The 17033-nt window shown below is 43.9% G+C and overlaps 1 protein-coding gene across 2 annotated transcripts in view; it reads right to left on the bottom strand.

Annotated features, from left to right (window-relative positions):
• Positions 1–17033, bottom strand: part of PCDH19 (protocadherin 19) — a 142654-nt gene that overhangs the window by 54536 nt on the left and 71085 nt on the right. For both annotated transcript variants that reach the window (XM_087728313.1, XM_087728314.1), the window contains exon 3: positions 9992–10050. In XM_087728313.1, the coding sequence (XP_087584439.1) occupies positions 9992–10050 (59 nt within the window). The remainder of the gene's footprint in view (positions 1–9991; positions 10051–17033) is intronic.

The following is a 17033-nucleotide window of genomic DNA, read 5'->3' as shown; positions in this document are numbered from 1 at the left end:
AGCTGACTGCCAGCTGTAGTTGGCAGTTCAAATCTCACCGGGTCAAAGTTGACTCAGCTTCCATCCTTCCGAGGTGGGTAAAATGAGGAGCCAGATTGTTGGGGGCAACAGGCTGACTGTAAACCACTTAGAGAGGGCTATAAAAGCACTGTGGAGCGGCATATAAGTCTAAGTGTACTGCTATGGCTATCAAGTCTTGAGTTCAACTCGAAACAAAAATTCCGCTTTTGTCTTGTGCAAACCCAGCCATCAGCATTGCAACTGCACCCCCATCGGACAGCAGAAAAAGACAAAACCCTAAGGTGCTTATCACAGTTCTCTGACTTAGATCAAAGTCAAATCTCTTACTGGTCATGTGACTGAGAGGAAACGGCTTGCTAACCTTACAGTTCCAATTAGCTGCCATCAGGGTTGCTAATTAGCGAACTCTTCTTCCAATAAGGCGGCAGCTAATCAGCCAGAAATTATGTGCTTGCATGCACCTGGGGAAGAGTCTGATTGGCCACGATGGCAGCTGAACCTTGGAAAGGAGTCAGACATTAAAGGCAAGATTTCAGATAGACAACCCACTGCAAAGCACAAGTCAGATCTCCACCTAAGCCATCAGGATGGGGGGGGTCCTGCTGGAGCCAAAAGTGAGGGGAGAGGAGAGGAGGGAGGGGAGAGGAAAGGAAAGGAGAGGAGAGAAGAGAAGAGACGATAGAGAGGAAGGGAAGGGAAGGGAAGAGAAGAGAAGAGAAGAGACGATAGAGAGGAAAGGAAGGGAAGGGAAGAGAAGAGAAGAGAAGATAGAGAGGAAGGGAAGGGAAATGAAGGGAAGGGAAGCTTCTGCAGACACATCACATGCACCAAGCCTGGAACATCTTCAAACGTGACCTTTTAAAGTAAAGACATCTTTGCCAAATCCCTTTAAGTCTAAGATTTATCCAGCATGCATTCGCTATGGAAAGCTGGTAAGAAATCAATTCAGAAAAGACTAAACAGATTAAGGAGTAAAAAGTTTTAAGATGCCATACCGTAACGCTAAGGCAGCAATCACCCCTCTCCAGAATGAGTGGGGTGGGTGGTGTATTTTTGCTGGATTAAAAACACACCAGAGGATTAATAGCTGACATTTCAGACTACATCATTTTGGTGACACTCATTAGAATAATACTTCGGCAATCCCCCTTTGCTGACATTCTTATCCTTTCTCTTTCTCTTGGTTTTATCCCTTAATATCTAAGGAAAGGTACTTAGAGACTGATCGGAACTTGTCATTCCACAGACCTACAGATCCACCCTGCACAGCACAGGTATCGGTTCTCCAGAGCATCAACTGAGGTCCACTCTGGTTCTGTGGCAGCTCAAACACTAGAAATGCTGGACCCTAAAACTTATGAAAGAACCTAGAACAAGGGTCTCAAACTCAAGGCCTAGAGGCCGGAACTGGCTAACAGAGTACTTAGCTCAGGCCCATAGGGCCACCCTGGAAACAGCAAAGGACTTGCCTACAGTGCTTCTACCAGCAGAACAGAGCTCAGGAGGGTTGGCAGAGGGTTGCAGAAGGCTGTGGCAGCCGAAAAATTGAGCTTGGAAGCCTGTTTTCACTGGCCCTGGCCCAAGTGATGTCAATAGCAATAGCAATAACAATAGCAGTTAGACTTATATACCGCTTCATAGGGCTTTCAGCCCTCTCTAAGCGGTTTACAGAGTCAGCATATTGCCCCCACAATCTGGGTCCTCATTTTACCCACCTCGGAAGGATGGAAGGCTGAGTCAACCCTGAGCCGGTGAGATTTGAACCGCCGAGCTGCAGAACTAGCAGTCAGCTGAAGTGGCTGCAGTACTGCACCCTAACCACTGCGCCACCTCAGCTGGCCACGCCCACCCTGGCCACACCTACCCCCCTCCTGAGGTCAAACACAAGCCTGATGCAGCCCTCAATGAAATCGAGTTTGACATCCCTGATCTAGAAGACTGTCATTTTGTTAACTGAGTCCTTCAGCACCTTTAACTTGATGCTCTCTTCCAACTGTATCAACCAACATCCTTTAGCAGCATGTCAAGGATCAACGACAACCTCTATTGATGTTGCTCTGGCATGAAAAAAAAAATAAACCCTGCATGTCACTATTTAATTATTCCACGGACGAGATCTAGATGCGCTTATATCTGCCCCCTATATCAGCCTAAAGAGGAGGTGTGTGGACCTAGCAGTTAAAATGCTGGTCTTGCTGATCAGAAGGTTGGCAGTTCAAGACCCAAATACCGTGTGACGGGGTGAGCTTCCATCCTTGCCCCAGCTCCTGTCAACATAGCAGTTTGAAAGCATGCAAATGCAAGTAGATGAATAGGTACCACTTTGGTGGGAAGGTAACTGCATTCCTTGCACTTCGACATATAATCCTGCTAGCCACCTAACCATGGAGGTTTCTTTGGATAATACTGACTCCCTTGGCTAGGAAATTGAGATAAACACTAATCCCTAGAGTTGGACAGAGCTGGGCAACAGAAACCATTTCTTATACTAGCCTACCTTGAAACTCTTCTTTGGAGATGGGAAGAAGTACAAAAAGTTTGTGAAGAAGCTTACGAACCACAGAATTTTTTTTAGAAAGTCTCTTTAGAAAATGGGGAAATCCTCTGAGGATCCCAGCTTTCTCCCCAGGGTCATTTCAGAGAAAAGGTAGTAGGTGTATAGTCTAGAGCCCAGGACTGGACAACCCCACAAAATATATATTTGGTGTGATCCTCAGGAAAAAGAGTTGTAATGGGATAGACCACCAGGTTCCTACTGTAATCATCAGTAACTGCTCGTAGCATTCTCAGATGTTAGCAGGGATGGGATTCAGCTGGTTCTCGCCAGTTCAGGCAAACTGAATGTTGAGTCTGTCATCTGCACCTTGATAACTGTCTGGTTTGGTTCTGCAACCCAACAAGACAGATACAGACTTCAGAGGATAATTAGAACTGCAGAAAAAACAATTACTACCAACCTCCCTTCCACTGAGGACCTGTACACTGCATGAGTCAAAAAAAAGGCTGTGGAAATATCTACAGACCCCTCACATCCTGGACATAAATTGTTTCAACTCCTACCCTCCAAACGACACTATAGGGCACTGCACACCAAGACAACTAGACACAAGGACAGTTTTTTTCCCCCAAATGCCATCACCCTGCTAAACAACTAATTCCCTCAACACTGTCAAACTATTTACTAAGTCTGCATTGCTATTACTATTAATCTTTTCATCGTTCCTATCACCCATCTCCTCCCACTTATCACTGTATGACTGTAACTTTGTTGTTTGTATCCTTACGATGTATATTGTTTCCTAGTATGATTTGATTGCTTATTTGTACACTATGACTATCAATAAGTGTTGTACCTTATGATTCATGATGAATATATTTTCTTTTTTTCTTTATGAACACTGAGAGCATATGCACCAAAGACAAATTCCTTGTGTGTCTAATCACAATTGGCCAATAAAGAATTCTACTCTACTCTACTCTACTCTACTCTACTCTACTCTACTCTACTCTACTCTACTCTACATTAGTTGAATCCCACCACTGGATGTAACTCTTCTCTGCAAACCCCATGCAGGCTTTGTGATCTTCCCTTGGGCCATGGCACAGTTGTGACAATAGGCATTTCTGAATTATCAGTATCATTGGAAAGTCTGGGTTCTTAGAAGCATTCGGTTTTGAAATAACTGTTCCCAAGGAAACACGTATCCTATACCCAATGAAGCAATCTATCAACATTCAGATGAGTTTGTTGGACAATGCTAGAACAAGATGTACAGCTGTTTGCTTCCTGCCTTTAGCCTGACTTCCAGCTCCCTGATGTCTTTTCCATTTCTGGATGCTTTGTTCTTTTGAACTTTTGATTTTCCTTTCCTTGTTCTTAAACTGAACTACCCTCGGAGAGTTGTGTTCCAACAGGGAACCTACCTTACTTCAACTTTTGCAGATCCGGGCGATACAGTTTTTCAGTCTATGACTGAAATCAAGTCTTGTTTGTTCAGTTCACTTGTGTCTTCCAGAAGCAGAACACTCCCACAAGGAGAGAAATCAATTCTTTGCGCTCCAAGCTCATTTTTCTCAAAGTATACTCAGATTTTTCTCCGCTTAAAGAGTTCCCCACCACCCTCAGATCTGAGCATCGTTTTCACCGTCCATTTCCCGTCATGATGGCTCCAGTGGAGAAAACCATGAATATAGTTTTCCTCCTGGAAGAAATCTTTATTGGAATACAAGAAAAAAAGACAGCACAGGAGGCAATTTTCCCCTACTAGCAATTACCACCATGGTTAAAGATGATGAACTATCCTATTTACAAACACTTCCTTTGGAATGGACGCTACTTCTCATCTCCTACTTACAACCGTCATACTCTAAACACGCATGGGATTTTTTTAGGCAGGAGGATAATCAGATCTTCTGAAAGAGCAGAATGAATTCCACCAACCCATTAACAATAATTCCTCCCAGATGACCAACGCAACCTAATAGGAGTGCTGGGGAAGAGAAGGAAAAGTAGTTACTGCAATGCTAATTAAGACTGCCGCATTTGAACTAATTCATCAGTTCGAACAAATTGATGACGAAAACCAATTCTGATAGATTTCAAATTTGCCGCCAATTAATCAAGTTTATTCTTTTTCTGAATGGGCGTTTTTAGCAGCAGCGCCTTTAAAATAAATCAGAGTCAGAGGCCAGCACCAAACACACACTCACTGTTCTGACCTAGGCTTCCCGAGAGCATGAAGCAAACTCCCTGTCCCGACAAAAAACCCTTTTATTAATTTACTGTGAATTCTGCTCATTCACCTCCAGCAAAGTCTTTCAAGGGAGAATTTATAGTCACAGACTTTATCTGGCTTGGAGAGGTGCCAGGCAGATATCTGCAAAATTTGGCACGGGGTCTCGGAGAGTCATGAACCAATTAAGTGAAGTAATTGTCTCCTGCAAACTCCACTCCCCTTTCGCTCCTCTTTTACTTCCTCTGGGAGGTGTGATTCATTTTCCATTTATGGCCTTACTCCCAAGTTGACCCCTCTTCTTTAGCTGTTCCCTTCGTCTGGCAACTCTGCGCATGCACACACTGGGAACAGGCTCCAACTGTTCGTCTGCCTCACTGATGTCTGACTCTGAAGGCAGCTGATAACTGGCATCCGGCTCTGGCCCCCTCTCTGCCTCCAACACAGAGCCCTCATCAGAGCCTTCCCCAGACTCCAGGACTGGCCCATGTTTCTCCCCAACCTCCTCACTGTCCGAATCTGCTGCCAGCTCTGCTGGCTGCTGGCGGGCCACAACCCTCACAATCCAACACATACACATCCATGCATGGCCCCACTGGCTCTATCAATCATGTTTGCTCTTAATCTCCTATTTTAAAGCTAAAACAAAATATTTTTTCCTATCGAATATGAAAGGCTTGGGGAAAAGGCTTGGAAACTATCAGGAGAAATGTTAGCAATCCACTGTCAACTGGTAGAAGAGAAGTTCATGGATACCTTATCTCAGAAATGGCAGCTCACCCCAGATTGCAAAAATATTCTGGGAAATAAAGAGTCAAAATACTTAATGAGGCTCCACCTTAATGAACTTGTTCATAAATGGGGTCTGGAGATCCTTGATGCAGTTTTCAAGATTCTAATTCTTGCATTAAAATAATCGTTCAGAGGATCTTAAGCAACTGAAGAGAATATTTGTAGCTCAGAGTTGAACTGGCCTTGACGCTCTCTGAGCTTGGTTGTTATCTTGCCAATGTTTTATTACCCAACTGGGTAACATCAGAGCTAGCGTGAAATGTCTTCAAGAAAATAACCAAGCTTAGAGGGCACCAGGAACCCCACAAATCTTATCAGCGTTGCTTCCACCAACTGTTCCTTGCCGTCAGACCTTGAAACCAGCTTGACCTGTGTCATTTAGTTCTTGAATGCAATCCTTCTGGTAGACAAGAAAGTTTAGCCTCTAAATACAGGGAGTCCTCGATTTATGACTGCAATTGAGCCCACAATTTCAGTCTAAGCCATGAGAGTCATAAAACGGGTCGCTGCATGCCTCACTTTACCTGACTGCAGGGGGAAGGGTAGATATTAAAGCCTTGAATTCGGGTCATAAGTCCCATTTTCAGGCTTCATCATCAATGGTGGCTAAGCAACCGGCCATAATTTAAAAAGTACCTGTAATTACTAAGAAGGGACACAGAAGAGAGGGTGCCATTTGTCAGAACAGAAGATGTTGAAAGGAATAAATGATGTGGAAGATCCAAGGAGCTATGCTTGGAAACTGCAAGCAACGTTCCTAGTTTTACAAAAACACAACAATTTATTATTACAGTCTCAGACCAGCAACCAGAACAAATAAAATCACTATAGATGATAGATAGATGATAGATAGATAGATAGATAGATAGATAGATAGATAGATAGATAGATAGATAGATGATAAATAGATAGATGATAGATAGATAGATAGATAGATGATAGATAGATAGATAGATAGATAGATAGATAGATAGATAGATAGATAGATAGATAGATAGATAGATAGATAGATGATAGATAGATGATAGATAGATGATAGATAGATAGATGATAGATAGATAGATAGATAGATAGATAGATAGATAGATAGATAGATAGATAGATAGATAGATAGATAGATAGATAGATATACACACACATACACATTTAAAACTTCTAGTGTAAATCTATAATAAAAGTGTCAGTTATACATGGTATGATTATAAGATAGCTGCAATTCCTAAACTGGGTGGCCTGTTGTAGGTTCAACGCTAAAAGGGAAATGACTAAGCCATGCAAAAGGTTTGCCACAATTGTTATACAACATCGCTATGGTGGAAAAGACATGTCTTTGCGACGAATCCCCAGTACTGCTGCTGCGCAGAATCTGGCCACCCGCACTGTAATTATGGGCTGTTCCTCCTTAAGCAGCCACTGGAGATAGGTAGTGTCGGGACGGCCTGGATACCAAGCAGTTATTGGCATAATATGGTTTTTCCTAATCTCCATATAAAAGGAACATCTAAGAAAGAGACCGCCTACCGCCACATACCTCCCAGCGGCCGGTGAGATCCCACAGGGTGGGCCTCCTTCAGATGCCATCAGCCAGATAAATGTCGGCTGGTGGCTCCCAGGAGGAGAGCCTTCTCTGTGGCTGCTCCGACCCTTTGGAACGAGCTACCCCCAGAGATCCGGACCTTACCCACTCTCATGGCCTTCAGAAAAGCTGTTAAAATCTGGCTATTCCGGCAGGCCTGGGGCTGTTGACCTCACTGTTGAGGTCCAGCCCCGATCAGAACGAGTGCATGTGTTGTGTTTTTAAATCTGTCTTATTTTTTATTATTTCTTTTTCCTCTTCTTTGTAAGCCGCCCGGAGTCCTCCGGGATTGGGCGGCCTATAAATTTTATTAATAAAATAAATAAATAAAATATGTGAGCCACAGTCTCCACCTCTCCTGAGCTGCAGGGACAGAGTCTTTCCATGAATGGTATCCTTTTATGCTTGCTAGACAGGACAGCCGAAGGAAACACATGGCACCGTGCGAGTGAAAATACTTTCTGGTGGTTTCGTGACTCCAACTAAGATAGCTGGCAGGAGCAACAACACACCAAGTTGCATCTAGAACATTCCTCGTTCCTAGTTATTTGTATCTCTACTTCACTTCATCTGCACCCAGGTTTCTACTCCCTAAAAATAAAGATACGCTAAACCCCAGCAACAAGTATAAGAACAAGATGCACTGAAACGTTGCCGGATTGCTGAAATTCTGACAAATCTCATACACTTCAGCCGCCCCTCCCTCACTCAGAATCGACGGGAGTTATAATCTAACACATTTTGCCAGATGGGACAAGAATATAAACAGTGCGTAATTCAACCATGCAAATTTAAAATCGCGGCAAACCCATGCTTATTCCCTTTTCGTGTACGGGCATATGGGTTAGAGCAGCCACCTACTGTGTGAATTAAATGGAAGATTTCCTGTGACAACCGAGATTAAATTGAGAAAGATTCCAAAGTATGTTGTAACCAAAAGCAGCGAGGAGTCTTCTGCTGTTTCAAAGATAAAAACTCGGAAGATTTACGTTGACACTGGGACCTTGGCCGTTCCTTCTCTCTTGCTCTCTCAAAGTCACCGGCCTCAGTCGGTAACTGCAAGCACATTTAAAGGAGAGCCCGGAAAATGCGCAATCCAGGTTGGCAAACTGAATTTGAGTAAAAGAAAGATGGGATAAAATAAAGAAATGATGAAAGCGAACTGGGAAGTGCCTCGGGGTCTCAGAAAGAAATCCATTTGCTACCTCCAGCCTGGAATTGAAAGCAAGCAGCAGGGTGTCACCTCAAAGTGTCTTCAAAAAAATGTATCGGTTGATGGAATGATTATGATTCAGCCCAGAAAGCCAGATTAGAATTAAAGTAAAATGTGATGTGTTTAAAGAAATCCAAGCTTAGAAGGCATTAAAAAGTCAAGGAGGAAGAAAACTTCAAGCAGAGAGCAAGCTTCTTACAGCCTTCAAGCTCTTTGCACACATGGACCATTCATTTGCTTGGTTGCGCAAAAGAATCTTTGCTCACCCCATCAAACAGATAGAAGATGATGATATCTCTTTCAGACGTAACAACTTAGTATTGGTCTGGTGAAGCAAACACACACACACACACAAAGCCCTTTTACACCACCACTAATTTTAGACTAGGACATTCAGAATTCCGTGGCCATCCTGACTGCTGGACTCCAAACCACATCTTTGGCATCCTTGGGACAACCATGACCTGGATGACTGAGAATCTCTACAGACTTTTAGCTATACAATTTGGGATGAACACCCTTTGAATCGTGTGGGAGTACGGATGGATTTCCAGAGGAAAAAATTGCAGGCTATGGGAACCAGGAGTGCTACTCAGATGACCCTGAGGACACAGATAGACCTCCAACTGGCCTCAGAGACCCGCTAAAAGGATGCAAGGAGTATCAATCCTTCCATTCACCACCATCCAGTCAGAGCTGAAGAAGCTTCTTGGGTGAGAAGTGAAATGCCTTTAAAAGAAAAGAAAACAAGAAAATCCAGTTGCCTCCTGGAAAAGCACCTTTGGGTCTAAACTACATCCTTCACAGCCATGGTGCGGAGACACATAAGAACAGAAGTTCCTTTAGGGTCAAAAGATTTTCAGCCCTTTTAAGTCATGGTGAGGTTGGTTGCTGAAGAAGCAGATACCAAGCCAATAAATCCATTTTTTCCAGAACTTTATTTAAAGATCTTGGAAGTGGAGGTATTGGATGGATACAACAAAGAAAGAAGAAGATTGAACTCTCGTTCCAATGCTAGAGATAATGACTAGTGAGACGTTAGTAATTATTATTATCAACACATCCCCAAGGGAACCCATTCAGTTTCTCGTTTACGCTTGAAAGAAACTGGGCAATAAACAAATTCTTTGAAAGAAGAGGAAATAGTTGAGTTCAAGGAGAATAGTAGATGGAGACATGGCATAGTACAAATGTCATTTTTCCTTGCCATTCCAACAGTTCTTCAAAAAAAATAGGTGTGGGATCAATCCGTTAGGAATTCCTTGTTTCCCATCTCTCGTCCTCCAAAGCAGAGAGCATTCTCCAGTTCCAACACTTTCATTTTATAGTTTTGTGCAGAGAAATAAATTTTGCAAGAATGTTTATGTTTATACACCACTCCTATGTATGAAGGAAGCATTGCTCAAGAGTGAGTCTGGGATTGGGTTGGGTTGAGTTGAGTTGAGTTTGCCTTTAAAAGCCAAAAGCAGTGAGGATTTTACTAAGATGTCAATTTTTTACTTTTTTTTACTTTGAGGAAGCTGTCTCCTCTGCCACTATCACCACCCCATCCCCAAACCAAGTGAGCAGACTTTGCCTAGAAAATAAGAAGCCGATGGGAATGAATTAAACAATTGGATTTTGATGCCCCCAAAATGCACCCAATGCCCCACCTACCTTTTTATTAAATGAGCTCGGCTGTTCACATAGTTGGAATCAAACGAGTAGTTTTCGGTCTGAAAGGAACGGAAGAAAACAGAGATGGTTACACACTTCGTTTGCTGGCAATTTGGAATAGCTAAGCCGGTTGGGACAAAAAAAATCATCAAAGGAAGTTAAATCAGGGCTTAGCCATGGGTCACCACCAATGTGGTTGTTTCAGGGCATCACAACCCAATGAAAGCCATGGAGAACACCAAAATCAGTTGCTGCCTGTAACAGCAGAGGGTTCAGACTGTGTCATTGGTAATGAGATTAAGGTAATCCCTAAGGATTACTTCAAAGACAGTCTTCTCCCATTTGTTTCTATCTATCCAATTCAGGTGGGTAGACCGGGCATGCTGAGGGATCCCATCAGCCAAGAATTGAAGGCAAATATACGTGTGCCAGGATAATGTTGCAGGATATAATCTGGGTCGGTCACCGGGATAGCACTAGCAATAGCACTTAGATTTATATACCGCTTTGCAGCCCTGTCTAAGCCATTTACAGAGACAACATACTGCCCCCAACAATATGGATCTTCATTTTAACCACCTCGGAAGAATGGAAAGCTGAGTCAACCTTGAGCCTGGGGAGATTCGAACTGCCAAATTGCAAGCAGTCAGCAGAAGTAGCCTGCAGTACTGCACTCTAACAGGAGGGAGGGAGGGAGGGAGGGAGGGAGGGAGGGAGGGAGGGAGGGAGGGAGGAAGGAAGGAAGGAAGGAAGGAAGGAAGGAAGGAAGGAAGGAAGGAAGGAAGGAAGGAAGGAAGGAAGGAAGGGCAATAGCAACAGCACTTAGACTTATATACCACTTCACAGTGCTTTGTAGCCCCCTCTAAGTGGTTTACAGAGTCTATTGCCGCCAACAATCCGTGCCCTCATTTGACCCACCTCGGAAGGATGGAAGGCTGAGTCAACCTTGAGCCTGGTGAGATTTGAACTGCCAAATTGTAGGCAGCTGGCAATCAGCAGAAGTAGCGCGCAGTACTGCACTCTAACCCCTGCGCCACCACGGCTCATGGTGGGGGATCAGAGGTTTAGTCTTCAAAGGGATCAGAGGTTTGGTAGTCTTCAAAGGTTTCAGACTCCTGCTGGAGTCCACCATGAGTCCGAAAGCTCAGAAGACTAAAGTTCTGGTCACGGGGGATTGACCCAGATTGGATACTGCAGCCAGGGAATGTTGGCTGGCGGGGAATGAGGAGATGTGCCTTCTCTGCAGTAGTCTCTACTTTCAGAAATATTCTCCCTTTGGATATCAGAATGACTCCAAACTTGTCGGCCTTTCATGAACACGTGAAGACTAGATTGTACGCGCGGGCCTGGATCCTTGAATCTGGCTGTATTGAATTCCAAAGCAGCTGTTTTTCTAAGTGCCAAATATATTTACTCTGCAACATTTTAATCATTTTTATAGTTTTTATGATGTACACTGCCCAGAGGCACTTGACAAAATGGCGGCTGCAGAAATCAATATGTAAAGCTGTGGCGCAGTTAACAGTATCCCACCACCCGTTTCCCTCTTCAACGGGCAACCAGTTGTAACCAAATCATACAATCTGCTCTTTTTTTTCTCCTGGCTGATTGTTGTTAAGAGCTATAGTACAGAGAACAGTGTCTACGCTTGCTTTCCCCCCCCCCTCTCTTCTCCCCTTCCTTATTTTTTTCTCCTAGGTAAGTCTGTAAGCCTGACCTTTGGCAAAATACATACGCTGGTGAGACTTTTTGGTTCAAGGCAGACGTAAAACGGTTCCAAATGAATCATTACAGTCAGCGACACTGTTTTACCCTCCCCAGGCTCCAAGAAAGCCATGCACACATGCACGGAGCAGCGGGACACACACACACACACACACACACGCAGGGCACGGCATGGGAGTGGCATTAAATTATGGGATGGGCACGCGTGCTTTTTGGCACCCAAGGCAAAAAAGGTTTGCCATCACTGATGTAGGTAGTGAATTCCACCAGCTGGCTGATTTCCTTGCTTCTCTACGACTTGCATTTCTTTCTGCTCTTCTTGGAGGACAGCTTCACAAGAATGGCTAGACCAGTGGACCAAATTCACATTGCAAACTTTAGGACCGTGTGGTCTTTCAGTCTGGCTGGGTATTGTGGGGTTGAATCCTACCATCTCTGGAGGTCATTAGAGTTGAGAAGCAGCAATAGCCCTTAGTGCTGCCCCTTAGTGCTTTATGGTACTTTCTGGGTCAGCATATTGCCCCCAGCATATTTGGGTCCTCATTTTACCAACTTTGGAAGGACGGAACGTTGAGCCCCATCAGAATCGAACTTCAGACTGTGGGTAGAATTAGCCTACGATGCTGCATTCTAGCCACTGCATCACAGAAATGATGTGTCAGACCGCAAAGAAGCAAGCTGTGTGACGGAACAAAGAATAGGAACCACACATTAAGTTCCTGTGTTGATTTATTACTCATGCCTATACACAAGAATTTAGTCAACTAACACTGAGCACTAAATTGGCACTAGATAAAAATCAACGGAATTCAAGAGGGGTTGGACTTTGGCCATTAGTGGGAGCATAATGATTCTAGGCTGATTCCCTGCTTGATTCCACCCACCCCTAGGCTCTGTCTCTTCTTCTCCTACATGTTGTTTGTTGATGTGTTCCTCTTGCAGTTTTAGAAGATGGCGGGGGATGGATAGCATGAACTAGGAGGTCCTCCAAGTTCCCCATGCTTACGTTGGGTGGGATTCATTACAACCCTTTGCCAAGGGAAGGCATATCTGGCAGCTATCTCCAAAGCAGAAATGAGGGGACCATTAATCTAAGTTAAATGGAGCATCCAAACTCCTACACCATTTGGGGGGAAATGTGCCAAAGTTTACGGTTTGCATTTCTCAGGCTAATCTGTCTCACTGATGGTTGTATTTAGCGCCTGCAATTAAAGTGGGAGATAAATCATGGGAAATAAGTACATTACACAAAGAAAGCACCACTCTTCTCCCGCTCCTGGCATTCATGCTGGGATGAAGAAAAACGACAATTCTTATGGGAATTTTTGCCCATTTGAAACCAGGACAGGCCTTTGTTCCTTTGGTCAATGGCCATATTCTTCTAGAAAGTGAATTGGTAGGTGGGGCCAAGATCAGGAATAAGTGGAATCCAAGTCAGAAGTGGGTGGAGCCACCAACTGTCTTTCATTTGGCCATTTCCCCGCCCCCTTCTTTTTATTTATTGCACTTGATAATTGGCATCTATTTATGACAGTTAAATAGTCTTGGGAATATTCTGGTCATCATTTGTAACCTTCCCAGCTGGATTCCAATAAGCAAAGTCAATGGGGAGTAGAGTAGAGTAGAGTAGAGTAGAGTAGAGTAGAGTAGAGTAGAGTAGAGTAGAGTAGAGTAGAGTAGAGTAGAGTAAATAGCAACGTAGAGTAATAGCAAGGTAGAGTAATAGCAGGGTAGGGTAGGGTAGGGTAGAGTAAGAGGAATAGAATAGAATAGAATAGAATAGAATAGAATAGAATAGAATAGAATAGAATAGAATAGAATAGTTGGAAGGGACATTAAGAGGTCTTCTACTCCAACCTCCTGCTCAGGCAGGTAACCCTATACCATTTCAATCTCTTCTTAAAAACGTCCAGAATTGGAGCAGAAACAGATTCACCTAATGGCCATATGATTGACTTAACCACAGCAGTGATTCACTTACCAACTGTGGCAAAAAGGTCGTCACAAAAAGGTCATCAAATGGGGTCAATCTCACTTAACAACTGCTTTGCTTAGCAATGAAAATTCTGAGCTCAACTCAAAATGTCCTTACGTAAAAGATTCCTTGTAACAAGATGCCAGGCCTGTATTTAAGGGCCGCCTAAGACATATCTGAATCCAGCTTCCTAACCCTCTTCTTTTCCGCCTTAACTCTTGCAGGAAAAGGCAAGGAGCTTTTAAAGAGGCAAAGAGATGAAGGTTTGTGCAGTCCCTCAGAAAGGAGAACAATGGAAGGGCCACCTAACCAAGAAAGCATTGCTAAACGTTTGATGGGTGCAAGTGGTTATGAATACATTGAGGATCCGTGTAGTCAGAAAAGTTAAGGACATATCTCAAAAGGAAGGAAATACTTGATCACAACAGATTGTGCATCGTATCTGCCAAAGCTAATTTTCATAAACAGAAGTCGGTTCAGAACAGCCTCTATAACTTACACCTACTGAAATACGCTATACTTCACCAAAGTGGAGGAGGTCATTTTAATGGAAAGCTTCCCCCCCTCCCACCCAATGAAAATCTGATGGAGGATTTCCTGTTCTTATTTGCTTCCATCTTAATGGACCCAGGTGCACATGTTCTCATTGTTTCTTATCAATGATCACTTCTCCAGTTACATCCTACCTTGCTTTGGAAACAGCAGTCAAAATTACAAACACAAATGGTGCCCTGTTACATTTACATAAAGACTACAGGAATGAAGAGTGACTTCACTTCTGGGTTCTAGAAATTCCTTCTTTCTGCACATGTAATGCAGTTACTAGGCGATGGTTTTCCCACTTGCAATGCACGGCTGTGAAAGTTGGGCCATAAGGAAGGCTGAGTGCTAAAGAATGGAGGCCTTTGAACTCTGGTGCTGGAAAAGACTCCTGCGAGTCCCATGGGCTGCAAGGCGATCCAACTGGTCACTCCTAGAGGAGATCAACCCTGACTGCTCTTTAGAAGGCCAGATCCTGAAGATGAAACTCAAATACTTTGGCCATCTAATGAGAAGGAAGGACTCCCTGGAGAAGAGCCTAATGCTGGGACAGATTGAGGGCAAAAGAAGAAAGGGATGACAGAGAATGAGGTGGCTGGATGGAGTCACCGAAGCAGTAGGTGTGAGCTTAAATGGACTCCAGAGGACAGGAAAGCCTGGAGGAACGTTGTCCATGGGGTTGTGATGGGTTGGACAGAACTTTGCAACTAACAACAACAACATTACATTGCCACAAACATTCCAAATTCAACCTCGCTTGAATTCCCTTGACTCTTATCTGGAACCAATTTAATACTGAACTTTAGTTGGCCAGATTCTTGTGTACAAGCCTGAGCAATAAATCTTATGAACTGCAACTTAACGTAGGGCCCTGATTCTTCATTGGGTGGTTTGTTCCATTGTTCTGGTAGGAAAGGCAACTTTAGAGTTACAGTGTATTAGGCTCTGAAAGTGGTTCCCAAGAGGACACAGCAAGGCATTCTGTATTGCTTGGCTAGATCAAAATCGAGTTGGACACGAAGAAATATCCAGCAAGGAACGGTATGTGTTGACTAAGAAGATGTGACAGCTGTTTCGCCTTGGAAGCTATATTGGCAATAAGACCTTTTCTCTCTCTCCTTCACCTCAAAACACCCCAGCCCTATTAAATCCCACAGATCAGGTCCTGGAAGAGAAAGATCCCAACTCCTTTTATCTTGAAACATAATAAACAAAAGGCAAGATGCAGTCTTTATATCAGCTATATCTCACCTGCTGATCGAGCCCCTATGACGTCTCAGAATGTTCCCAAACATTCAGCTTTCTCGGGGGAGAAGTATCAACCGTACAAAAAAAGGCAGAAACAGATCAGTTTATAAAAGGGTAAGATATGCCCAAGCTGGAGTGGACAGGAACAAGGAAGAAGCAGATAAGGGAGCAGAGGAAGAAAAAAAAAAGGAATCAAAGCAGAAAAGCAAGGAGAAGCTAAGAGATAAAGAGATCTGGAGAGGAATCCGTATAAACAATACAGACTAAAGATCCTCAAGAAGAAATGGCCAAAACCTGGAATGCCACTCCAAGGAGACAATTAATGAAAACGGGCTGCAGCTCCTCCCAAAATAATCACAAGCAGGGCATACAAGATTGTGAAGGTCCAGGCTACACTTTGGTTCCAAGCTAGTCATGTTGAAAGCACTCCTGGCCAACCATTAACACTTTTTGGAAGAAAAATGCAAGCACAGTACAATTAATTACAATTTTCAAGGGGGGTGGAATACAAGCACAATACAATGAAGAGAAACATGCAACTCCCAGGGAGAAGTACATTATCTGAAGGAGAACCAGTTTGATCTCAAAGCAGCCTGGTCTAGTGGTTAAGACACCAGGTAGAAAGAAGAAGACTTCAGGTCCCACCTTAGTCAAGAAACCCCAGATGAGTGAGCTTGGGTCAATCCCTGTCTCTTTCTCTCTCTCAGCCCCACACACCTTCTGGGGTGGCTGTTGTTGTTGTGGGGAAAATAGGCGGAGGGAGGGATATGTTGGATGCGTTCACTGCCTTGAGTTATTTGCTAAAATAATAAAGAGAGGATACAACCAACCCAGGGGGAGTTGGCCTCGCCAACCTGGCTCGGTTATTGTTCTGGCATTGTAATCCCTGCTGAATAGTCAAGCTGGAGACTTCGTGCCGAAAACCCACAACCTTTGACATGCCCTCCTCCTTGTTCTTGCTGGATGGCTTGGCAATCAAAGCACTCAAGAGTCTCAGCAGGAAAATGCTCTTCCTTTCTTTCTTTTCTAAAATGCTGCAGCCTCCAGTTTATAAAACTGGATTTTTGGCAGCGTAGCCCATTTTTCTAAGATGCTGTCATGGCTACAGCTGCGCTAACCCAAGAACGAGAGAGAGAGAGAGAGACAGAGACAGAGAGAGACAGAGGCAGAGACAGACAGAGAGACAGAGAGAGACACACAGAGAGAGAGACACAGAGAGAGAGACAGACAGAGAGAGAGAGAGAGACAGAGAGAAACAGAGAGACAGACAGAGAGAGAGAGAGAGAGAGAGACAGAGACAGTCAGAGAGTCAGAGAGTCAGAGAAAGAGAGACAGAGAGACAGAACAAACAAGGACATCAGATGCTGTGCCCCAAGTCAAGGGAAAGAGTGCAAAGCGTCAAGAAAACGAGGGTTGTAGGGGAGACCCAGCCCTCCTCTCGTTTTTCCTTTGCAAGCATTCAGTGTTGTTCAAGCTGGAATCACTTTGCCATTAAGTATGGAAAAGATGCCGGTACAAGAACCGCAAAAGAAGCGAAGGGTTAAGTATATTGAC

This window comes from Thamnophis sirtalis, unplaced genomic scaffold (assembly GCF_051295495.1).
Source record: "Thamnophis sirtalis isolate CommonGarterSnake01/CBP01778 unplaced genomic scaffold, rThaSir2_p1.2 scaffold_13, whole genome shotgun sequence".
NCBI classification, from domain to species: domain Eukaryota; kingdom Metazoa; phylum Chordata; class Lepidosauria; order Squamata; family Natricidae; genus Thamnophis; species Thamnophis sirtalis.
Note: the sequence above shows the minus strand (reverse complement) of the source record. Positions and strands in the feature narration are given on the sequence as shown.